Source organism: Danio rerio, chromosome 4 (assembly GCF_049306965.1).
Source record: "Danio rerio strain Tuebingen ecotype United States chromosome 4, GRCz12tu, whole genome shotgun sequence".
Taxonomy (NCBI): domain Eukaryota; kingdom Metazoa; phylum Chordata; class Actinopteri; order Cypriniformes; family Danionidae; genus Danio; species Danio rerio.
Genome location: NC_133179.1, coordinates 56,283,934 through 56,309,567, shown reverse-complemented (window position 1 = coordinate 56,309,567; position 25,634 = coordinate 56,283,934). Strand labels below are relative to the sequence as shown.

At 36.0% G+C, this 25,634-nt stretch overlaps 3 protein-coding genes and 2 long non-coding RNA genes across 8 annotated transcripts in view; 1 reads left to right on the top strand and 4 right to left on the bottom strand.

Annotated features, from left to right (window-relative positions):
* The window catches only part of LOC137491103 (uncharacterized), a 1,183,352-nt gene that overhangs the window by 1,040,231 nt on the left and 117,487 nt on the right, over positions 1–25,634 (bottom strand). The window lies entirely within an intron of this gene.
* Positions 1–25,634, bottom strand: part of LOC137489733 (uncharacterized) — a 281,585-nt gene that overhangs the window by 180,078 nt on the left and 75,873 nt on the right. The gene's annotated exons all lie outside the window — the stretch shown is intronic.
* On the bottom strand, positions 5,071–12,124 carry LOC101883592 (uncharacterized). Of its 3 annotated transcripts, none has more exons than XM_068217660.2 (13): positions 11,800–12,124; positions 11,638–11,701; positions 10,608–10,795; positions 10,393–10,528; positions 9,961–10,324; positions 9,740–9,866; positions 9,508–9,564; positions 8,394–8,473; positions 7,865–8,251; positions 7,207–7,763; positions 6,935–7,104; positions 6,396–6,562; positions 5,071–5,901 (listed from the first exon to the last, which is right to left on the bottom strand). In XM_068217660.2, the coding sequence occupies exons 3-13, from the start codon at positions 10,768–10,770 to the stop codon at positions 5,467–5,469; spliced, it is 2,643 nt and encodes an 880-aa protein (XP_068073761.1). In that variant the 5' UTR covers positions 10,771–10,795; positions 11,638–11,701; positions 11,800–12,124; the 3' UTR covers positions 5,071–5,466. The 3 variants fall into 3 exon arrangements, with proteins under 3 accessions (XP_068073761.1, XP_068073760.1, XP_068073762.1); XM_068217659.2 differs by having other exon boundaries at positions 10,608–10,781; positions 11,800–12,081; XM_068217661.2 differs by having other exon boundaries at positions 9,508–9,561; positions 10,608–10,781; positions 11,800–12,081.
* Positions 7,322–9,955, top strand: LOC141381906 (uncharacterized). The gene is made up of 3 exons (XR_012402808.1): positions 7,322–7,766; positions 7,848–8,261; positions 9,520–9,955. It is a non-coding gene; the product is annotated as an uncharacterized lncRNA (long non-coding RNA).
* Positions 12,053–25,634, bottom strand: part of si:ch73-110p20.1 — a 592,105-nt gene continuing 578,523 nt past the window's right edge. Inside the window, 2 exon segments of the long non-coding RNA NR_138547.1 lie at positions 12,053–12,284; positions 20,527–21,685. This is a non-coding gene — a long non-coding RNA (si:ch73-110p20.1).

The window sequence follows — 25,634 nt, the reverse complement described above, 5'->3', positions numbered from 1 at the left end:
GTTCTATAAATAAAATATTCATATGTAATAGTAGTAATTAAAGGTCAAACTTTTTATAAATGCATAATGTTTAGTAGAATTATTCTTAAATATGTTTGTATAACAAAAAATGGAAACATTTTGCTTCTGTTCTATTATATTATACAGATATACCATCATATTTCTAATAGCAGTAATACAATTACATAAAATGAATAATAATCCCTTACTTTGTTACTGGGTAAGTATTTTAATTATAGTAACTAACTACTTTGTAACAAATTACAACAGTTCTATTTTGAGTGTAATGGCATAGGATATTTGAATAATGTACTGTTTTTGTATTTGTGTGTTGCAGGTGGAGCTTGATGTTGGAGTGTGGTTTAAGGATGAATCCACTGGCATCCCATCTGACGGCAACAGGATAAGCTGTCATCGACTCCAGAGCTGGACTTGGAAAAACACAGAGGAGCAATAGACCTTTCAGAGCGCCTGTACCAGAGGTTACTATTAAAATGGACTGCATATTATTGTCATAGACTTGGATAATGATTCTAAATTAAATTCAAAATCAGAAGATTTAGTCAATTTTTAAAAACCAATGAAGTCCTTCCAACACATACAAAAAGAAACACGAGATTGTATTTTATTATCCAAATTTATTAAAAGTGCAAAAGAAAAGTTCTAAACATATTGTTAGACCTGCCTGACATAAAAATGTATACTATAGATATACTTTGTACATAATAAAAAGCACATTACTATTACAATCATAAGTTTTAATATTACTGATAGCAGTTATAGATATAAGAATATATTTGTATACATAAAAAAATACTGCCAGGTCAAGCATTTAGATATAAAAAAATAAAATAAAAAATAAATCCTCTTAAAAAAAAACTAAGCTAACAATTAAAGTATATAAAGCAACATTAGTTATCACAAAGTAATAATTAAAGTACTTTAAATAACATAATTATATATTTTTTATTACTAAAATTTTATAATAAATAAATAATTAAATTAAATAATTATATTAAAGTACTTTAAATAACATTATGATAATATATACTTAATAAACATAAATAAATACATACATAAATAAATAAATAAATAAAAACAAGAAAACAATTAAAGAAATACTGTAAACTGTAAAACATTAAACTGTTAATATAACATACATTTCTGGAACAAAACAGTGTTACAACAATCAACAAATTAGTGTAAAACACTGTAAACTTAAACAGTCAAATGTTAATATAAAATTTGTTTCTACAACAATCAACAAATTAGTGCAAACTGTAAAAAAAAAAAAAAGCTTAACTTTTGTAAATTAACAATAAGTTTCAATCTACAAATTAGTATAAAACTATGTGTACTCTGAAACAGTCAACTGTTAATATTGCGAACATTTGTGCAACAATAAGTGTAAAAAACAGTCAACAAATTAGCGCAAACCATAAAAACCTGTAAACTTTTAAAAAATCAACTGTTATTATAACATACATTTTTGCATCAATACCAGTGTTACAACAATCAACAGATTAGTGTAAAACACTGTAAACTTTCAAACAACCAACTGTTATTATAACATATCCATTTTTGCAACAATAACACTGTTACAAGTCAAGAACTATGAACCGCAACATGGATAGAGGTCCAGTTAGACAGACTCGGAGGCCTGAGACTGAGAGCCCAAGAGAACGTCCACAGCCCTTTTAAAGTCTTCAAAACAGTCAAACGTCTGCCCAGCAAGGTTTGTGGACGTGGAGGCTTTGGAGCTCTCACAGTAGCTCTTCTTTCTGTATTTCTTGTGGCCTTGAGTTGGTTGGCCACACAGAGCACTGATGTAAACCTTCACTGAGGTTGGATGTCCAGAGCCACTGAGTTCTGCCTTTTTCCTCTTGTAGACTGTTGATCTTGAGGGCAACAGTGGCAGAGTGGATGCCTGCGGCAAGGAAACAGCGGGAGGTGCAGTCAGCGGAGTGTGTGTGTGCCGGAGTCCTGCGGGCATCGAATGGGCCGGCGCAGGAACTGGTTGAGCAAGAGCAGAGGGAGGGACAGGTAAGATTTGCGGGAGCCTTTGCTTCAACTTTCGGGTGCCGGCCAGAGAAGTGGTGATAGGATATTGCACTGGAGGCCGGCTGGTATGGGGTCTTTCCTCTGGAAGCTCCTCAGCGGGGGGCTGGCTGGTGCTGGAGACGCTCTGGTGACGACAGAGGACAGACAGACCCTGGTTGGTGACATTTGTGGCTGACAGCGCCTCCTGCCTCCTGATGAACTCGCTCACGCACTTTAAATTTATTTTCAGGATGGGAATCCCGAGTTTGCTGAGCTGATCATCGTCCACCGTCACTCTCTGCTGCACACGCTGGTACAGTTTAGTGATCTGCTGTTTCAGCGGTGACCCTTTAGCTTTTCCTCCAACACCAGGATGAAGCCACAGCTGTTTGACCAGGCAGTACATCAGCCGGTTCTTTCTGGAGTCCACCAAGTGTGCGGCTGAGTACTGCTTGCTGAACTTGAGCTTCTGCACCAGGGACGCCTCAGTCGGATCTCCACTGGTGCGGCCAAACAGAGCATTGCCCCAGCGTGCAGAGTAGAGGCTGTCGAATTGTTGGATGCTGCGGTCATGGAGGTCAAGCTTGTTCCAGGCGCTGATGACCTTTTGCCTGGTCGACTCATTTAAGGCAAGTTTTCCCTCCTCCAGGGCGATCTCAACAAGGACTTTACACAGATACTCTACGTGCTGGTACCCAGGCAGATGATTGGGACCGCACACGTCCTCCACACAGGGGTCAAATTCAGCAGCCACTGCCTGATCGGTGAGGCACAGACGGTTCCTCAGAGGAGTCAGGCTGTCCCTCTCGCGGTCTGAGGAGTAGCCCACATCATCATCTTCCTCCTGCAGCTCTTCCTCTTCCTCTGCCACCCCAGCAGGAACATCTTCGTCCTCATCCTCATCTGCCTGAAGTGTCTCTCTAGTCTGAGCGTAATGATCAGGAGCACTGAAGGGCTCTGAGGACTGGGAAAACAGGTACTCCAGACCAATGCGCTCATCACCAGCAGGAACCGGAGGCCTGTAGTTTGCCTCCTCCACCTCCCCAAATAGCTCCTGGCACCTTTGGTTTAGGCGATGGACCAGAGGAGACATGTACAATATATGTTTCCTCCCTTTCCGCCCTTGGACGCTGGCTGACTCCCTGTTAGAGTTCCAGTGTGCGATGCCAGCCAACAGATAGACTTGAAACGGGACGGCAGCACAGTGGGGTCCCGGGATCATGTCAGGCAGAAAGGAATGAAAGCCCTCCAGACTGTTGCTTCCTCTCACCGTACTGTACCGCGCAAGACGAACACCGTTACGGGTCACATACTTGGTGATGGTGTACATGTTCCTCCCTGGTGGATCCTGGATGCATTCAAGGTGCTTCTGCTGGTTCTCCCAGATGTGGTCGATGGCTGCAGAGTCCTTAAACAGATGCACCTGGTTCTCATCCATCCCTGCGGCTCCCTTCAGGAGATCAATGGCGCACTGCACGCGCGCACATGTTTCCTGTGCACCAACTGTGATCCTCCTGACGTAATGGCTGAGGTCATATTTACTGACACGCAGCTCGATGATCTGGCTGTCAGTCAGGGAGGCATAGTTGGTTGGGTGACCGGTAGAGATGCGCGGTTGGCGGTTATAGCCGCGGACTCCGCGGATAAACCGCGGATCGGGCGGATGACGTTACGAAAAAATAATATTTTAATTAAATTCGGGCGGGTGGCGGGCGGTTGCACTGTTTTTATAGTCATAGCTGGCGCACCAACGAAAAAGCCTAGGAATGACTTCACAGAATGGGAGGAGGAATCGGATACACTAATTCTGGATGAAGTACAGAAGTATACCTCTACAAACTTCCGTATAGACGGATCAGCAGAGGAAAATCTACTTTCCTTTTGGGAGAAATAAGGCCAGGCATTCCCACGATTGCAGCACCTTTCCAAGAGAATTCTATGCATTTCAGCAACAAGTGCTGCGAGCGAGCGCTCCTTCAGTGCAGCAGGGCGCATAGTGGCTATGCAGGCGCTCCCGTCTGAATCCTGACACAAATGCTATTTTATTCCTGCATTGTGCCAAGAAAAAAATAAAACTAGACCTAAGGTCAGGCATATTAAACCAATTAGCCTATGTTATTTAGGCTACACACATGTTCAATATAAACTTTTGAGTTCGGTCAGCTGATAATTTTACGTTCATATTGGTTTAGCCTATTCTATTCTAGACATGTTGGCCTCGCTTTTACGTTCCGAGGCTTAGGTTATTTTGCCAGAATTTCTTTGTCGCAACTTTAATGGCGTAGTATTTCGTTATGCTTCAAGTTTGAGGGGAATGGGTTATTGGGGCACTTTTCATACATGCACTTTAGCCTGGTCAGGTTCGCTCAAAGAGGGATGGCATATCTGTTTTTCTAATTTAATTTCTAATTGTGGGGGTGACTGAGCCTACAAAGCTTATGCACGATATGACGTTTTTATTAAAAAATGTTCAACTGTTTGCCAAAGCATGCGACTATAGCCTATGCCTACATTAAGATATTTATGTTAATATTTTTTTACTGCCTGTTGTTTCTTTTGGCATATAAAATAGGTATTGTCTGATAGAGATATCAATAAAGGTTCATCTGTGTCGCAGAACTGTGTTGTTTCCGATTTCTGCAAGCTCAATAACATCCACAGCAAAAAATAAAAAAAATAGTCGAAAAACTGTGCCCATTAATTAGATGTGCAAGGCAATCAGGTACGTTTTTGGGGTTGCTATGGACAACTACAAATGTAAACATTATTAGGCTATAATGTAAATGACTTATTATTCTATCTATTTACTAAAAAATAAAGTGAAATAGGCATTTAGTAGTAGGCTAAATAGCAGCATGTTGAAATGATGTGTCAATGCGTTTTCTATTAGGCTACAATAAAAAAAAAGTTGTATAGTACAGTGCGTTTAATTTAGGCTATTTATTTATTTTTGTCCCTGTGCGCCGATTGGAGATGGAGTTCACTGCTGATATTCTGAGAGCTCGGGTGCTTCTCATTTCTTATTGTGCATCCTCGTTTCCTTTCCTTGCTTTCTTTCCTCGTGTTTCCACCCCACCGGGATAACGGTACGAGGGAAGGACGCGAAAAGACTGAGGAATCGAATCAAGTGAAAAGACACGTCCTCGTATCTTTAGCGTAACTTCAAAGCGTCGTCAATTAATGACTTGCACGTTTGGATTAACTGCATGTCTACATTAAAGTCATTCTCTATTCTATAAAGATCAATAAAGAAACATTCAATTAATAAAAAAAGGAATAAGCCATTCAAATAAAGAGCCCAATCAGCAGATGGCGGGCGGGTGTGGTTTTAAAAATTGGTCAAAAATGTTACTGCGGATGGATGGCGGACGGATGATGAGTTTTGTGATGCGGTTGCGGATGAAATAATAGCCCATCCGCGCATCTCTAGTGACCGGCACGTATCGCCTGTACCAGAAGAGCCATGTCGTCTTTGTTGTAGGCAAAGACGGCAGCAGAGAGGGCAGACTTGAACAGGGCATACTTTGGATGATGATCTGTCCGTAGGGCTGCATCGAATCGATGGATCCAATGAAAGATGTCCAGCCGTACCAGCATGCCCCTGTCCGTCCAGTCACTGAAGAGCTGCTCAACCGAGGACACAGCGTGGACGCGACAGCAGCCACGATCCACATACATGAGCTCAGGCGGTGCCTCGTCAGCTCTCCTGTACCTCTCCATGAGGCCTTCAGCCATCGGCCTCATCTTCTCCAATGACTCCTCACAGGTGAGAACAGATATGAGGATCTGCCCCTGCTCGTTGGCCACATTGGTACACAACTCTGCAGTGCCTTTTCCATCGCCGGAGAGTTTCTTGCAGATCTGATAACAAATACAACACAAACAGATTTAAACATTTTTGTATTTTGTATTTTTTTTTCTGCACCAGACCAAGAAAGTAATAGTCACTAATATTCAGAAATGAATTAATAATGTGTTTTTGCATTGCAGCTCATTAGATTTCGGATGCAGAGCATGCAAGAGGAAACCTGAAGTGAAGAAAACGACACACAAAGACGTAGGTAAGTATGATTAATAATCTGGTGCGTGTGATGGTGACAAACAGGATTTTAAAGCACTAGTAACCCATATTAGATATTAATTTATTGATAATTATTTATTATTAAACAATTAATAATACTTTACTTATCAATTGTCATTAATAATTAATGATTAAAATGTCCCATGATGCAAAAGTGGACAATAATATTTTAAGGATAAAATCTCTCTGATAAAGGATTTCCTGAAAGAATAACAGTAAAAAGGTTTTGCAATACGTTTACAAACTGACTTTTTTTCCATTGTGTTAAATTTACCTTCTTGGTGGAGTCGTACTTCAGGACTTGCCCAAATGTGGACATAATCTGAGTACGGTAGTCCTCGATGTTATCTGCCTCTGAGATAAGGAACGCCTTTCTCATCAGTCTGGCAGATGGCGGCTCTCTCCGTGCTGGTGGTCGCTGGAACTGCTGGCACAAACTCCCTAAAAGCAGAGAAAACAGACACTTTGCTACTTAATCTTTGAATAAATGCTCAAAAGGATAGGAATTAAAAAATAATAATAATAATAATTCTTTCATCATTTGCTGATCCTTTTAATGATTTTAAACCATTATGGGTTTCTTTTAAACACTAAACAAGATATTTAGAAAAATGTCAGAAACCTGTAACCATTGACTTCCATAGTATTTGTTTTTTTTTTTTTTTTTACAATGGAAGTCAATGGTTACAGGATTTCGGCTTTCTTCAGAATATCTTCTTTTGTGTTTAACAAAAGAGAGAAACTCATAAAGGTTTAAAACTACTCATTTCTGGGTGAACTATCCCTTAAAGAAAACAATTAACTCTGACTTACGAGTGATCTTCCCAGGTTTGTTGTACTGGCTGAGAAGAGTGGTGTACAAGTCCTTTCTCTGCAGATAGTCCTCGCAGTGGCTCTCCTGCACCTGTCTCCAAACTTTCACCATGGTGTTTCCCTCAGTGCGATCCCTCATCAGGCGGATCACCTGCTTGTCCACGCCACGCCTAGAATCATAGGAGCAACACAATCATTAGATGATGGTGAGTCTTAACTTTTATTAGACTCTGAATAATTTTACAATGATTTGTATTCTGCTAGAGACTCACCGTAGCGTCAAGACAGCAGGAAACACCGCTCTGTGAGCTGGACTGAGCTGATTAAGGATGCACTGATCCCATGACAGGAAACGACCAATAGTATGCTCTTCCGACTCCTTTGCAGCCTTTCTACAGGCGTTGCATGCCAGGACCTCAGTCAGCATGGAGTACCAGCCAGACATGTGGCAGATCTGTCTTACCGTGGATGAATACCCACAACGGTAGAGAAAAGCCTTCTGATTGGTGCGTGCTGGGCAGTCAGACCTTGGGCACCGAAGACTGTAACGCCACACACCGACTGATCTCAAGAAAAAAACGGAGCTGTGAAAAAAGGAGTCTGCTGAGGGGACTTTTCCTTCCACCACTCCAGGAAATTCTGGAGGGTGAAACCACATCCGGTCATCCTTCAGGACTTTCCTCCACTTTCTGTTTCCATGTTTGTCTTTATAAGACATGGCCCTCTGAAAGAGTCCCCTTTCAGCATCCTCCTTAAGCCACAGTATGTCTGCACTGGGCAGCCCATGAAGACCAGACTCCCACATCTTGTGCCAACCCTCAAATAACACCTGGTAATTAGAATAACCGAGACAAAACTGTTAAAATCAATTAAAGTTTTAGTATTAAAGTATTAATTTTTCTTATCTTCACAGAGTTCTTTGACAGTTACCTCAGAATGTGCTGGGTCACTGTGTGTTGACCCACCAGATGACCTTCTAGGTTGAACGTCAGAAGCTGACACAGAAGCTGATGCAGGAGCCGATGAAGAAGCCGAGGCAGGAACTGACGAGTTTGATGCAGGAGCCGATGAAGAAGCCGAGGCAGGAACTGACGAGGCTGATGCAGGAGCCGAAGAAGAAGCCAAGGCAGGAACTGACGAGGCTGATACAGGAGCCGATGAAGAAGCCGAGGCAGGAAATGACGAGGCTGATGCAGGAGCCGATGAAGAAGACTGGCCAGGAACTGATGAGGCTGATGCAGGAGCCGATGACGAAGACTGGCCAGGAACTAATGAGGCTGATGCAGGAGCCTCCAATAAAGAAGTCGACGCAGGAGCCTTCAACAAAGTAAGTATAATAAGTAAAACCTTTTTCATTGACATATTCATACTTTTTGCACGGCCTCCCCATCTATGCTCACAAAACTGTATTCAGGAGTATATACACCACCTAATTGTGATGTACAAATGATAAACTTACAGCAGACAGTGGAGAGTCTGAGTGTGGCTTCTGTGACAGATCTTCACAGGAACGTTTTCTTCTCTTTGCTTCCCCGGCTCCTAAATGAGCACAGTTGTGATTATCAGAAGACGGTGTCTTAGTGTGATGAATTTTATTTATTAATGCACACAGTTGAAGCCGGAATTATAAGCCCCCCTGTTAAATTTGAGTTTATTTTTCACAATTTATGTGTAATGGAGAGAGGACTTGTTCAGGCACATTTCTAAACATAATAGTTCTAATAACTTCTTTTCTAATAATTTATCTTTACCGTGATGACAGTATATAATATTGGGTCACACTTTACAATAAGGTTTCATTAGATAATGTATTTACTAACATGAACTAATTATGAACAATGCTTGTACAACATTTTTAATCATAGTTCAACATGTACTAATGCTTTATTAAAATAATATTTAATGCTTAGTTGATGGACTGTGAGTTGGCATGGATGACTGTAACACGAACAAATACTGTATTTAGTATATTGTTCATTGCTTGTTTATGGTAGTAAATGCTTTGACATTAACTAATACAAACTTGTTGTAAAGTGTCACCCTTTAGGGTAACACTTTAGAGTAATAGTTCATTAGTTAATATTAGTTAATGCATTTACTAACATGAACAAGAAATTTAATACATTAATTACAGTATTAATTTATCTTTGTTAATGATGTTATTTAAGTTAAATAACGTTAGTTCAATAATGCACTGTGCAACAAGCACAACTTTGGATTTTAATAATGCATTAATGTTGAACTGTAATTAATAAATGCTGCACAAGATTGGTGACACTTAGTGTTAGTAAATTGATTAACTAAAGGACTATTATACTGAAGTGTTACCATATTCAGCGTGAGAAAGTAAAGGCTTAACTAGGTTAACACTGTTTGTTCTGTAGCCGATAGAAAAACATAAATAATAAAACAAATAAAACTTTCTTCAAAAGATAATATACTATCCTAAGTACAGTGAACATGTCCTTGCTCCATTACCTTAAATAAATATTTCACAGGAGGGCCCTCAGCTGTAGTTCATGCTACAACAGTATGAATAAATGTTAATAAGTGACATTTATTATGTGATATACCTTGTCTTTCAGAGAAGCTGAGTGGTTTCTTCGGCAGACTGCCTTTGTCCTCAACTGCTAAAGGAGGACAAAAAAAAAAACACAAGATGGGCAAAAGTCAGTGTCAAAGCAGCAAGAAGACAATCTCATCAGCACAGTGTTTTGATATTGTGTGTCATTGATTTATTTATTAATAAAAGATTTATGCTATGGTACATGAACAATTAAAGACAATAATAAAAGTGATATACACCTTGTGCTTCGAAAGCACTGAGGGCTTCCACCAGTAGCGCATCATCCTCCCATCCACCATCACCTCTAGATCCCGACGAGCTGGAGCTGGCCGCCGCTGCAGGAAGAGGCCTGTCTTCTAGGGGTTTCTGTGAGTTACAGGTTGTAGTTTGCATGAAATGTTGCCAGCATGATATATATTTTTTAATAAAGTCACATTTAAAAGAAATAAATAAAACCTACCTCTTTGTTGAGAATGTACTGCCGGAACCGCTTCAGTGTCTTGACGCTGATGTCCTCCTCCTTCATCGTCAGCCACTGCCGCACAGAGCAGAACGCCTCCTGTGCCATCTTCTTTTCTTGGGCACTACCAGCTTGTGGATCCGCCTGCAGGGTCTTGTGCAGGCTGTACCACTGCCACATCTCCAGGAACGTGAAGGATCTGAAGCGGCCCTGACCGTAGATGGCCCTTTCGACGTTGACCTCGAGGTGGCAGGAAACCTGTGGAAACAGTTGCACATACTGTAACAGAAGATCCTTTATATACTCACCTGGGCCCTCTTTTCTTCCTTGATGGCGACGCTCCTTGATGTGTAGATCCAGCACACTGAAATTTCAAAAAGATAATTAATTTGTGTAAAAACAGCTTATACAAATGTATAGCAACATACTTACTATTTAATGTAGCCAACGTCGTTCTCCACCAGCCATTTAAAACTTTGTCCATTGTACTTGCCAAAGTTTAGAATGAGCTGGCCGAGATACTGGACCTCAGATGGCGTACAAGTAATGTGCTGGCATCTTTTTTTAGCTAAGACATAAAATAACATTAATGCAAATAACAGTCTGCAGTGTACGCATATGACAGAAACGCATAAATCAGATATTACCTTCCTCACAAGCAGTTTTTTTGTCCTGGCTAGTGTTCCACTCGAAGCACCTGTTGCGAGAGGCCAGGGTCTTGGCGTCCTTCGATGCTTTAAGAAAGCACTGTTGTCTGTCCTGTGGCACACTGGTGTCAACAATGCTCAGGGTGGGCAACAGTGGATCCATGTCTAATTCACCTGTAAGAAGTATTCTTATAAACATCACAAATATAGAGAGGGAATATGGTCTTAGCTCTGAGCTCATGATAAAGTATTAAAAAAACATTTTGTGTGTTAAGTCTTTTTTTTTTCCATTTTTACATGTTTGATAATTAACAAATAAATGAAATATCATCAAAATAAATTATCTGACAAGGGTTAACAATGCTGACAGAGATGATGCATTTGACAGTGGCAATGAAAACATGAATTATCATATCAATTGCTCTGTTATACATTTTTTTCAAATGCCTACAGTTGTATTTTGTGTTTTTTAAGGAGCAGCTATTAATATCAACCTCCATATGGCTGATATAAGGTAAGGTAAAATACATTCTAAGCATGTTAAATACATACTCTCATTAATATGATATCATTTACACATATAATACTTGAAATAACATAACAAATCATATTTAATGTATGCACATTTTCATTTTAAAGCTTATAGCAGTAATTGCTGAATATGTTTTTGTCCTAGGCCTGGAGAATCAGTGATATATTATTCAGTCTATGGCAATAACGATTTTACTATATTCTTATGATAACAAATACAGGTATTGGTCATATGTTTTGTCCCAGTTAAGATCTTAAGATGTTCTTCACTTCTCATAGTTACAACTAATGATAACAATCGCCATGGTAACATATATTGCTACATATAAAGGGATATTTATTTATCAGCATGTTTGTTTCTATATTATAATGAAACATCTGTGTATACTGAGCTATCAAACCGACGCGATCGTCGAAAATAATACAAAAGCTAAACTTTTTCAGGTTTTGTGCAGCCAAATATGCATTTAAATAATATCACAGTATAAAAACAACTTACCACACGAAATATCTTGGAAAGGTGAACTTTCTGACGGCACAGCGTCACCAGCACAGACCAAACACTGCACAAAGAGAGAGATTTCAAACGTGATGTGATCTTAGCAATATAAAAATAGCTTACCACACAAAATCTCTGTAATAGCCCAGATAGCACACATACGTTGGGCCGACGTCGTGCCGATTTTCAAAATTCCATCGCTGCGATGTCGCTCAGGGAGCGTTTGCTAATTGGCAAAATGTCGCCGCGACGTCGGCAAATGATCGGAAACGCTGTCCGGCCGACGTTAGGACGACGCAACCGGAAATGCCGGCCGCTCCGCGGAGGCGCTGTTCTCAGGCGTTTTGCTCCATACTTATGGACCACTAGCTGCAGCAGCTGCTTATTTATAATAAACACGACACACCACTCTCAATAACAGTTGAAGATTTATTAATATTTTTCACAAACATACAAATAGATTAACATACTTTTATCACACATAACCATGTTTTACTACGTTTAAAACAAAACCAACAAGTTGTACTATAATCATGGCTGAAATACTGTGCAATAAAGATTTTAAATACAAAGTCCATTGCAGCATTTACATTAAGACCATAGGAATATTTACAAGTACTTCAAAACATGTACACTAAGGGTGACTACCCAGACAGCACACATACGTTGGGCCGACGTCGTGCCGATTTTCAAAATTCCATCGGTGCGATGTCGTTCAGGGAGCGTTTGCTAATTGGCAAAATGTCGCCGCGACGTCGGCAAATGATCGGAAACGCTGTCCGGCCGATGTTAGGACGACGCAACCGGAAATACCGGCCGCGCCGCGGAGGCGCTGTTCTCAGGCGTTTTGCTCATACTTATGGACCACTAGTTGCAGCAGCTGCTTATTTATAATAAACACGACACACCACTCTCAATAACAGTTGAAGATTTATTAATATTTTCACAAACATACAAATAGATTAACATACTTTTATCACACATAACCATGTTTTACCACGTTTAAAACAAAAACAACAAGTTGTACTATAACCATGGCTGAACTAATGTGCAACTAAGATTTTAAATACAAAGTTCATTGCAGCATTTATATTAAGACCATAGGAATATTTACAAGTACTTCAAAACATGTACACTAAGGGTGACTATAGTTTACTATAGTAAAAACACAAATAACTTGTGTAAGCACATGTTATAATGCTTATAATTTCTTAAATAGTGTTAAAGAAAATGCATGTTTCCAAGACTATAATTTTAAAATACAAGATAATCCCAGTCATGTGTTCAGTATCCAAAAGACTTTCTTCAGGGAGTTACAATAATAAAAGCGTACACAAACACAAAATAAATACCAAGCAAACAATATTTACAGTAGTAAATAAAATCATTCAAATTAAAATAATTGTCTGATAAAATCTTATTAAAGTCTGTAGTACAATTTTTTTTATAAATGGCATTCAACAATTTGCAATCTCCTCTGAACTAATAACACATCAATAATAAAAAATAACAATACTTTCTCAGAGATAACCAGTTTTTTTAAGCAAACTCTAACGCACGACACAAAACAGATTTTGTCATTATATATATATATATATATATATATATATATATATATATATATATATATATATATATATTGTATATAAAAATATTTCCGTTAAACAGAAATTAAGGGATTATATATATATATATATATATATATATATATATAATCCCTTAATTTCTGTTTAACGGAAATATTTTTTAACACATTTCTAATCACAATAGTTTTAATAACTCATTTCTAATAACTGAGTAAATAATATTTGACTAGATATTCTTCAAGACACTTCTATACAGCTTAAAGTGACATTTAGAGGCTTAACTAGGCAGGTTAGGGTAATTAGGCAAGGTATTGTATATCGATGGTTTGTTCTGTAGACAGTCGAAAAAAATTGCTTAAAGAGGCTGATAATATTGACCTTAAAATGTTTTTTTTTTTTTTTATTCAAAACTAAAATATAAATAAAAGAAATAAGACTTTCTCCAGAAGAAAACATAACATTTTCTTGCTCTGACCTATATATATATATATATATATATATATATATATATATATATATATATATATATATATATATATATAAACTGGTTGTAAATTGTGTACAATGTTCCAAGAAAACAGATAAAATTAAAAGACATAACCTGTCATTTAGTTTTGTTTTATTCTTGTGGAATGTTGCTTACACATAAAAGGGGATATATAGGTGGAATAAAAAGTGTGTCGCCATCCTCTAAATTGTTCTTGTATGTTGTCTTCATCTTTAGTCTTCACAAGTGAGGCTGGCCCAAACCAGGACTGCAGTAGCCAAATCTAATCCTTGTAGTGGGAACCCTTAAATAAAGCAAGAAACCAAAAGGAGAAAGATTAGCATTGCAGCAGTTCATATTACCACAAATATTTATCATTTGTTTCATGACATATAACTGGAGTATGTGTTATGCAAGTGCCTAGCTAAAATGTGTAATTTAATTTAAACTTAAAGAGTGTGTCTGAGCACTAATTTTCAGAAAAGCCATTTGAAAGTTAAATTCCTTGTGAAATCATAATGAATTTTTTTTGGTTTTTAGTATCATTGTGTTGGTATAAATGTGTATCTAAATATATGTCTAATCTTCAGATACCACATTACATTATTATTATATTTAAAAAAAACAGCTTGAGGAGAGAATCAGTACATTAGAATACTATTTTTTTCAGAAGGATCCTGTGACACTATTAATTATATACATTGTATTAAATTCACAGTATTACTGCTTGACTGTATTAATTAAATAAAGCTGACACTATCAGAAGAGAATTTACCATACCAACCTAAAAGCTATGAAACAGTAGTGTATGTTTAAGATGTTACTTACTAGTCCTATTGTACTTTGGAGAGGTTGTCTGACAGGAGGATCCCTTCAACTCAGCAGAATTCTCAGCAGACCATCAGCCTACACCAATCTAAGAATAAAATAAGCAATTTGTTAAAAACCAAAAATATATATTTTATATTTCCAGGTTCATAGGAAAGAAGAAAGTTAAAGCAGATTTAAAATGTAGAAATTGACAATTGACAATTTAATGGCACAACATACCCCAAACTAAGCACGCTCAAATGGTTAATTTACATAAATGACAACTGCTGCTCATTATACCAATATTAACTGTTAAGGATTCATTGTCTTTTGGGCTTAGTCCCTTTATTAATCTGGGGTCGCCACAGCGGAATGAAAGGCCAACTTATCCAGCATATGTTTAACGCAGCGGATGCCCTTCCAGCTGCAACCAATACACACTCATTCACACACACTTATACACTATGGTCAATTTTAGCATACCCAATTCACCTATGTCTTTGGACTTGGGAAAACCGGAGCACCCGGAGGAAACCCACGCCAACACGGGGAGAGCATGCAAACTTCACACAAAAACACCAACTGACCCAGCCGAAGCTCGAAGCAGCGACCTTCTTGCTGTGAGGCAAACGTGTTACCCTCTGCGCCCCCGTGCTGCCCTGTTAAGGAATCAGATTAATATAAATGAATTGACATGTTTATTTAGTGTCTGACACATTAAATATTGCATTTTTAAATATTGTTTCATTTTAAGATTTATTTCAGAATTAACTATAGAACCTGGATATATCGTCACATTTTCATGCACAGCAGCATTTCCAAGAACATAGAAAAACAGAATATAGGACAACTGAAAAAAAAATAATAAAAAAAACTCTGACTGAATGCTTTAACTAACTGGCTAGGAATGGGCAGGTATAAGATAATATAAAAATATCACAGTTTCACAGTATTGTGATTACTGCTCTGAAATGTGTTTTTTTTATCTCTGTGTAAAAAGCAGCTACTTTTTCCCCATTGAACACAATATGTTTTATTTTAAGAAACATTTAAAATATTTTGTAACAGTAAACATGCCAGGCTAAATAATAATTTAATAAAATATAACTATCTTCATTAGACTCAAAAACACTGATTTCTTGTGAAGGCATAATGAGCTATTTGTTTTTCAGATGTTTGCTGAATCGTGAGCTGACCAGTAGCTTATGATGTGGAGGGTCTTTTGCTGCTGTAGATAATGTTGGACTATTTTTTTAAGTCTTTGATAACGTGCTAAAAACCATATACAATGCATCCGGAAAGTATTGATAGCGCTTCACTTTTTCCACATTTTTAATGTTTCAGTCTTATTTCAAAATGGATTAAATTCATTAATTTCCTCAAAATTCTACACACAATCCCCATAATGTGTGTTGACCCGATTTTTATTAATCATTTACAAGTCAATATTGCCTATATGGATTGTGATTTTAACATGTAAAATTGCAGTGTTAAATGCAATGCCATCAAACATTTTAGACGCACCAGTGCAAAAAGCTAGTCTAGAGCACTTGGAATGCTGGTGTAGTTCTAGTTAAATTAAGTTCAGTTAAAGCTGTATATGCAGCCGGTCTCAAGTATAGGATTTAGTATTTAACTAATCTTAACAACTAAACATTTACGAGTCTGTATTAGCCAGCTCATGTACTACAATGTAACAGATACTGTATATTGCCACCTTGATACTCAAGCTTTCTTTAAAATATTTTGTGTTCAACCAATTAATTAATTCTTTCATTTAATTTTTTCAGTGCAATAGTATAGCTTACACTGGTTTATTTGTATGGACCCCCCAAAATAGCGGAGGCCACTTTCTGGCCACCCAAGTATACATTTCTAGCCTAGCCACTGTGAACTACCTGTCTGTCCTGGTCCAGAACTCTTTGTCGGCTGCTTATATGTGTGAATACAGCTGCACAAATACAGCCTCTGCACATCCTCACCACCAGGAGAACAGAATGACCTGAAAAATACAACCAACTGGAATCAGTTGAAATGTATTTTGTCTTGTGATGATGACACAAAAATAAATTATTTTTCACAAAGGATGTGCTGTTACCTATGAAACGGTCTATAATGAATGATCTTTTGATCCTGTTTCCTTGATGTCATTCACTCAGAGATGGTTTGGACATTTGATTGTATCTAAACTGTAATGAATTTAAGTTACAAAAACATTGATAGCAGGACCATTGATCTTGTAACTTATACAAATTGTTAAGTATTGAACAAGTCTGCAACCAAACTAGTCAAGTTAATAATACTAATCTTAACTCAGCTATGATTAGTTGTCTTGTTTCTGCTGACTAGATGGTCTCTCCACCTGCTGATAAAAAAGGAAAAAGTATGGTATTTTTCCAACAATGAAACTGCAAACAACTTAACTATAAGGGGGTAAGCAGTGAGCATCTTTTATTATAAGCAATTTACTGAATACTTTGTCACTGGTATTACCTAAAAACCAAACGTCCCAAGTTTGGCTCATAGCTGTCCACACATCTGCCCAGTAGCTTGTGGTAATACTGAAGACACTGATCAGCTGGTCCAACTGAGTTTGGAGCTGAACTGCAATCAGGCATCCAATACTGCAAAGAAAGAGAAACTCACTTTGGGTTAACAAATAATGTAATCCCATCCACACATTTCAAGTAATTGTGCAGTTAATTGTCTTATTGAATTTTCTGAGAGCTTATGAATATATTTTGTCTTTCCAAAATAGCATGTACTGAAACACAACATTATATAAATATAATTTAATAAGAGCATGATGTGGTGGCACAATAGTGCTGTTGCCTTACAGCAAGGATGCTGACTCGAGCCTCGACTGGATCAGCTGGCATTTCTGTGTGGAGTTTGCAAATTCTCCCTGCGTTTGCGTGGGTTTTCTCTGGGTGCTCCGGTTTTGCCTACAAGTCCAAAGACATGGGGTACAGGTGAATTGGGTAGGCTAAATTGTCTGTAGTGTATGAGTGAGAATAAGCGTATATGGTTGTTTCCCAGTGATGGGTTGCAGCTGGAAGGGCATCCACTGCATAAAACATATGCTGGATTAGTTGACAGTTCATTCCGCTGTGGTTACCCCAGATTAATAAAGGGACTAATCAGAAAAGAAAATGAATGAATGAATGAATGAATTTAATAAGAGTTAAACTGACCTGTTAACATGTCTGTCAGGAGCTGATCTACCTGATAATAAATTTTTTGCTTAATTTTTTTAACAGGTAAATCAATACATACATATATATATATATATATATATATATATATATATATATATATATATATATATATATATATATATATATATATATATATATATATATATATATTTGTACAAAAAATGGTTCCAGTAGTAACGCTCCTTAAAGTTAAACTACATATTCACATTCCTCATCTGTCTACCGTTAGATTATACTAATCACTGTTACATACAGTGGCCGAGAGTGCAAAGAGAGTAATAAAACACAGACAAAGAAGACAGCTTTGTCACTTTTTCTATGTTATTTGTGAGATTGTGTATGTTGTCAAACTGATGAAAATGTTTTCTCAATTTACTTTAACATTTTTGTGTTTATGTTTTTATAACTTGCAGCCGTTGTTAAATTTAAAAGTATTTTAAACATGGATGGACATCTAAATGGATATAGGGCACATATCTCAAAACATTATGAAATATTTACAGATAAATCAATTTTGAATTAAAATGTATATTAATCTCCAGACTTGCATCTCCCTGATCTTTTTAAAAGAACGGCCCCTCGTTTGCTCATCACTGTTTGACAAGTGTCTGGCAGTCAGTCAAAAATATACTTACATATAAAGATGTTCATCAGCTACACGGCACTTAGGTTAAACTTTGACCTCCTTTTCAGTTGATGTGGAAAACAAAAGCAAAAGAAAAAAAAAACAAAACGACTGAATACAAGTTGCATATCATGCCTGTAAAGTCAAAATTTATTCATTTAGGGCTTAAATTGACTTGTTTCAGGATGAGTTAAGGTGTAAGGGATGGGTGAACGGTGTAAATATACATGTAATTTATAGCTATGATGTAAAGCTGAATTTTCAGCATCATTACTCAAGTCTTCAGTGTCACTTGATCTTTCAGAAATCTTTTTTTAAGATGTTGATTTAGTGCTTGAGGTTGAACTAATATAATGGTGATTATCAAATGGTGCTGATTTGCTGCTCAAGAAACATTTCTGATTGATATCAATGCTAAAAACAGATGTGATGACAAATAATGTAGTGTAAACTTTTTTCTAAGATTTAATAAATCAATTAATCATAAAAAAAATTAAACAAAATGAAAATCACAAATATTACTTCATTAGCAGCAAATCTGCATATTTATTAAGTTCTGAAGAATCATGTGATGTGAAATGTAATACCACTCACATGTTTCAATGTCAAAACTTTCTTATAATAACTGCAATAAAGACAAGTAACAGATGCATAATATATAGACATGTAACATGTGCATAATGATGTGCAATGGAAATTCATATGAATTAATCCTCTGCTTAAAGTTACCTGTCTTTTCTGCATCTCTGTGATCAGTTCCCTTCAGAAATGTAGGAATCTTGTGTTATATTTTCTGTAGCAGGGGGTTATTCTCTCACTCCTGAAACCACAGAACACTTTTTTACTTAACATTTGTTTAAGATACCATGAAATATCAAAACACGATTGAACTTCTGATTCACGGTCCTTTACAGTACAATGCGTATTTTAGACTACATATGGAGTGCATTCAATAAAACATTGACAAAACCTCTCATCTACACATAAAGAATAAATAAAATCCAAAACTTTAACAAACAAGTTTAACAAGAGCTAACATTAAGTAAGTTAACGTAATATTACCCCGACGCTAACGTTACCAGTGCTAATATGCTAACGGACTTTTACGAAGACTTACCACTCTTATATAACATAATATTCAACTGAATATTCATCAATTGCCAATAATAAATGTGTGAGGAACAGTTTTATGTAGTATTTGCTTTGTTTTAGGGACTAAACTTACCTGAAAACAGTCAAAACGGCAGCTTGAGAGAAGTCGTGTTGTGTCTTTTAGGTGGTGTCGTGTCGTGTTGTAGCTTCGTTTCCCATAGCAACATCCTCTCCGCTCCAGTGTTGGAATGAGACGCGCGCGCGCACATTAAAGTCATGCAGTATTACATTTATAAACATGATCACTCCATAGACAATTTAAATAATAACCTTGTATTTTATATCTTGAATTTAAAATGTATTTAGCAGTTTTATATACGCTATTATCTTTAAGACGAGCTTTATAGCCAACTAAACTGTTACAAAACAAACACTTTATTTGTGCATCAGATTCACTGTCAAAAATAAATAACCAATAAATATAAATGCAAGTATATATAAAACAAAGATGTCACTCTGTAAAAAGGTGTTTATTTTAATTAAACAGCCGAAATGCAGAACATACTTGATTTTTACACTGGAAAAAATGTATTAGAAAAAGCCACAATAAAAAAAAGCAAACAGCAGTTAACACCAGAAAAACTACGTTTTCATTATTAAAGCATAACAATAAAACTTTTTATATTTTAATGAATTGAAATCATGTATTGTAGGCATTTTGGTCAGTTTTACTGCATGAATGTCGGCTATTTAAAGCTGGACCGACCGACGCAGTAGACATGATGCATGTCGCGTTTGTCTAATTTATTATGCACGCAAAAACTTACTTGTAAACCAAATATGTTGCCGGATTCTTTCATGGGCATGAGAGATCAAGTGCTTATGAAGTGCTTCGTCGGCCTCTGGTCGTTAACCGATGCAGAGCCGACGTTTGTTGAGCTGGAACAATAGAACACACGACCGAACGATCATGCGTATGTTTGGCCGACCATATACAGATGTTAGAATTAAAGGGGCCGACGTGTTGACCTTCGGCCGACGTCGGCCCAACGTATGTGTGCTGTCTGGGTATAGTTTACTATAGTAAAAACACAAATCACTTGTGTAAGCACATGTTATAATGCTTATAATTTCTTAAATAGTGTTAAAGAAAATGCATGTTTCCAAGACTATAATTTTAAAATACAAGATAATACCAGTCATGTGTTCAGTATCCAAAAGACTTTCTTCAGGGAGTTACGATAAAAAAAAAAAAGAGTACACAAACACAAAATAAATACCAAGCAAACAATATTTACAGTAGTAAATAAAATCATACAAATTAAAATAATTGTCTGATAAAATTTTATTAAAGTCTGTAGTCAATTTTTTTTACATTTTTTTTATAAATGGCATTCAACAATTTGCAATCTCCTCTGAACTAATAACACACCCATAATAAAATAATACTTTCTCAGAGATAACCAGTTTTTTTTAAGCAAACTCTAATGCACGACACAAAACAGATTTTGTCATTATATATATATATATATATATATATATATATATATATATATATATATATATATATATATATATATATATATATATATATATATATAAAAAAACCTTAATTTCTGTTTAACGGAAATATTTTTTAACACATTTCTAATCACAATAGTTTTGATAACTCATTTCTAATAACCGAGTAAATAATATTTGACTAGATATTTTTCTATACAGCTTAAAGTGACATTTAAAGGCTTAATTAGGTTAATTAGCTTAACTAGACAGGTTAGGGTAATTAGGCAAGTTATTGTATATCGATGGTTTGTTCTGTAGACAGTCGAAAAAAAATGCTTAAAGGGGCTAATAATATTGACCTTAAAATGTTTTTTAAAAAATTCAAAACTGTTTTTATTCTAGCCGAAATAAAAGAAATAAGACTTTCTCCAGAAGAAAACATAACATTTTCTTGCTCTGACCTTTATTTATATAAATAAAACTGGTTGTAAATTGTGTACAATGTTCCAAGAAAACAGACAAAATTAAAAGAAATAACCTGTCATTTACTTTTGTTTTATCTTGTGGAATGTTGCTTACACATAAAAGGGGATATATAGGTGGAATAAAAAGTGTGTCGCCATCCTCGAAATTGTTCTTGTATGTTGTCTTCATCTTTAGTCTTCACAAGTGAGGCTGGCCCAAACCGGGACTGCAGTAGCCAAATCTAATCCTTGTAGTGGGAACCCTTAAATAAAGCAAGAAACCAAAAGGAGAAAGATTAGCATTGCAGCAGTTCATATTACCACAAATATAAATTATTTGTTTCATGACATATAACTGGAGTATGTGTTATGCAAGTGACTAGCTAAAATGTGTAATTTAATTTAAACTTAAAGAGTGTGTCTGAGCACTAATTTTCAGAAAAGCCATTTGAAAGTTAAATTCCTTGTGAAATTATAATGAATGTTTTTTTTTGGTTTTTAGTATCATTGTGTTAGTATAAATGTGTCTCTAAATATATGTCAAATCTTCAGATACCACATTACATGCAAATTAAACTAAGTTTCGTCAACTAAAATGTCACACTGTACACCACATTTAATATATCATAGCTAGGGCCAGGAGGAATCTGCGGATGTTTTTTGCTATTTCTGCTGAAACTTTTGGTGGAAGTCTGCGGATTTCTGCGGAATTATTTTGGGAGTATCATAACTAAAACCTTAATATATGAAATAAAAAATAATATATTTTAAAGTTTTATTTAATGTTTAAAATGCAAATCCAATTAGATTCACTTTATTTGGTAAATAAAGCAAGTTTTTCATGTAACATATCTAGTAAGACAGAAAATATTACTGTACAAACTGCATTGTACATAAATCAGATGAACATTTTCACATTAGTCAATAATATTACTGAAATTAATAAAAAAACTGAATAAATATAGATTTACACACATTTACTCAAGTAAATAAACAGAATTAATGATAGGCTAAACATCTGCGGAGTTATGCGAAAAATCCGGGTGGGCCAAATCATAGCTTTATTTCTGCTACAAAAAGGTTTTTCAGCAAACAACTTCTATTATATGTAGGCTATAGAGGAGGATATATGAAGAAATTATATATTCAACTCTCTAATTAAATGCACCTTATGCAGCTAATCAGGTCTTTTAGGCTTATTTGAAAACTTAAATGACGTGTTGACCACAGTTGAACAACGCTCAGTGAGAATACTTTTTTTCCACAAATTCTTTTTGTTCTAAAGAAACATGTCTGATTGCTAGCAATCATCAAAGAGCAAACTTTTTTTTTTTTCAAATAAATACTATGCTTTTAAAAATAAACTTTTCATACATCAAGAATACTAAAAATATGTTTATTTAAAATGTTTTATATATAAAAAAAACAGCTTGAGGAGAGAATCAGTACATTGGAATACTATTTTTTCAGAAGGATCATGTGACACTATTAATTATATACATTGTATTAAATTCACAGTATTACTGCTTGACTGTATTAATTAAATAAAGCTGACACTATCAGAAGAGAATTTACCATACCAACCTAAAAGCTATGAAACAGTAGTGTATGTTTAAGATGTTACTTACTAGTCCTATTGTACTTTGGAGAGGTTGTCTGACAGGAGGATCCCTTCAACTCAGCAGAATTCTCAGCAGACCATCAGCGTACACCAATCTAAGAATAAAATAAGCAATTTGTTAAAAACCAAAAATATATATTTTATATTTCCAGGTTTATAGGAAAGAAGAAAGCTAAAGCAGATTTAAAATGTAGAAAAAAATAAAACCTATTGACAATTTAATGGCACAACATACCCTAAACTAAGCACGCTCAAATGGTTAATTTTAACAGTTAAGGATTCATTCATTCATTGTCTTTTGGGCTTAGTCCCTTTATTAATCTGGGGTCACCACAGCGGAATGAAAGGCCAACTTAGCCAGCCTATGTTTTACGCAGTGGATGCCCTTCCAGCTGTAACCAATACACACTCATTCACACACACTTATACACTATGGTCAATTTTAGCATACCCAATTCACCTATGTCTTTGGACTTGGGAAAACCGGAGCACCCGGAGGAAACCCATGCCAACACGGGGAGAGCATGCAAACTTCACACAGAAACGCCAACTGACCCAGCCGAAGCTTGAAGCAGCAACCTTCTTGCTGTGAGGCAAACGTGCTACCCTCTGCGCCACCGTGCTGCCCTGTTAAGGAATCAGATTAATATAAATGAATTGACATGTTTATTTAGTGTCTGACACATTAAATATTGCATTTTTAAACATTGTTTCATTTTAAGATTTATTTCAGAATTAACTATAGAACCGGATATATCGTCACATTTTCATGCACAGCAGCATTTCCAAGAACATATAAAAACAGAATATAGGCCAACTGAAAAAAAAAATAAATTAAAAAATTCTGAGGGTATAATCTTGGATAAAAATATCACAGTTTCACAGTATTGTGATTACTGCTCTGAAATGTGTTTTTTTTTATCTCTGTGTAAAAAACAGCTACTTTTCCCCATTAAACACAATATGTTTTGTTTTAAGAAACATTTAAAATATTTTGTAACAGTAAACATGCCAGGCTAAATAATAATTTAATAAAATAGTACTATCTTCATTAGACTCTTCATTAAAACACTGATTTCTTGTGAAGGCATAATAAGCTATTTGTTTTTCAGATGTTTGCTGAATCGTGAGCTGACCAGTAGCTTTTGATGTGGAGGGTCTTTTGCTGCTGTAAATAATGTTGGACTATTTTTTTAAGTCTTTGATAACGCGCTAAAAACCATATACAATGCATCCGGAAAGTATTGATACTTTACTTTTTCCACATTTTTAATGTTTCAGTCTTATTTCAAAATGGATTAAATTCATTAATTTCCTTAAAATTCTACACACAATCCCCATAATGTGTGTTGACCCGATTTTAGTTAATCATTTACAAGTCAATATTGCCTATATGGATTGTAATTTAAAAAAAAATTAACATGTAAAATTGCAGTGTTAAATGCAATGCCATCAAACATTTTAGACGCACCAGTGCAAAAAGCTAGTCTAGAGCACTTGGAATGCTGGTGTAGTTCTAGTTAAATTCAGTTCAGTTAAAGCTGTATATGCAGCAGGTCTCAAGTATAGGATTTAGTATTTAACTAATCTTAACAACTAAACATTTACGAATCTGTATTAGCCAGCTCATGTACTACAATGTAACATACTGTATATTGCCACCTTGATACTTAAGCTTTCTTTAAAATATTTTGTGTTCAACCGATTAATTAATTCTTTCATTTAATTTTTTCTGTGCAATAGTATAGCTTACACTGGTGTATTTGTATGGACCCCCCAAAATAGCGGAGGCCACTTTCTGGCCACCCAAGTATAAACTTCTAGCCTAGCCACTGTGAACTACCTGTCTGTCCTGCTCCAGAACTCTTTGTCGGCTGCTTGTATGTCTGGATACAGCTGCACAAGTCTTTTAACACTGACAAATACAGCCTCTGCACATCCTCACAACCAGGAGAACAGAATGATCAGGAGGACCTAAAAATATAACCAACTGAAATCAGTTGAAATGTATTTTGTCTTGTAATGATGACACAAAAATAAATTATTTTTCACAAAGGATGTGCTGTTACCTATGAAACGGTCTATAATGAATGATCTTTTGATCCTGTTTCCTTGATGTCATTCACTCAGAGATGGTTTGAACATTTGATTGTATCTAAACTGTAATGAATTTAAGTTACAAAAACATTGATAGCAGGACCATTGATCTTGTAACTTATACAAATTGTTAAGTATTGAACAAGTCTCCAACCAAACTAGTCAAGTTAATAATACTAATCTCAACTCAACTATGATTAGTTGTCTTGTTTCTGCTGCCCAGACGGTCACACCTGCTTATAAAAAAAGGAAAAAGTATGGTATTTTTACAACAATGAAACTGCAAACAACTTAACTATAAGGGAGTAAACAGTGAGCATCTTTTATTATAAGCAATTTACTGAATACTTTGTCACTGGTATTACCTAAAAACCAAACGTCCCAAGTTTGGCTCATAGCTGTCCACACATCTGCCCAGTAGCTTGTGGTAATACTGAAGACACTGATCAGCTGGTCCAACTGAGTTTGGAGTTGAACTGCAATCAGGCATCCAA

What these genes read in the sequence shown, in the direction of transcription:
- LOC101883592 (XM_068217660.2), bottom strand. Translation starts at nt 10,770, where the DNA reads ATGGATCCACTGTTGCCCACCCTGAGCATTGTTGACACCAGTGTGCCA. An exon ending in AAAAACTGCTTGTGAGGAAG is followed by an intron (nt 10,529 to 10,607) that starts GTAATATCTGAT and finishes TTTATGTCTTAG; the next exon opens with CTAAAAAAAGATGCCAGCAC. An exon ending in CAGCTTCTCTGAAAGACAAG is followed by an intron (nt 8,474 to 9,507) that starts GTATATCACATA and finishes GTGCTCATTTAG; the next exon opens with GAGCCGGGGAAGCAAAGAGA.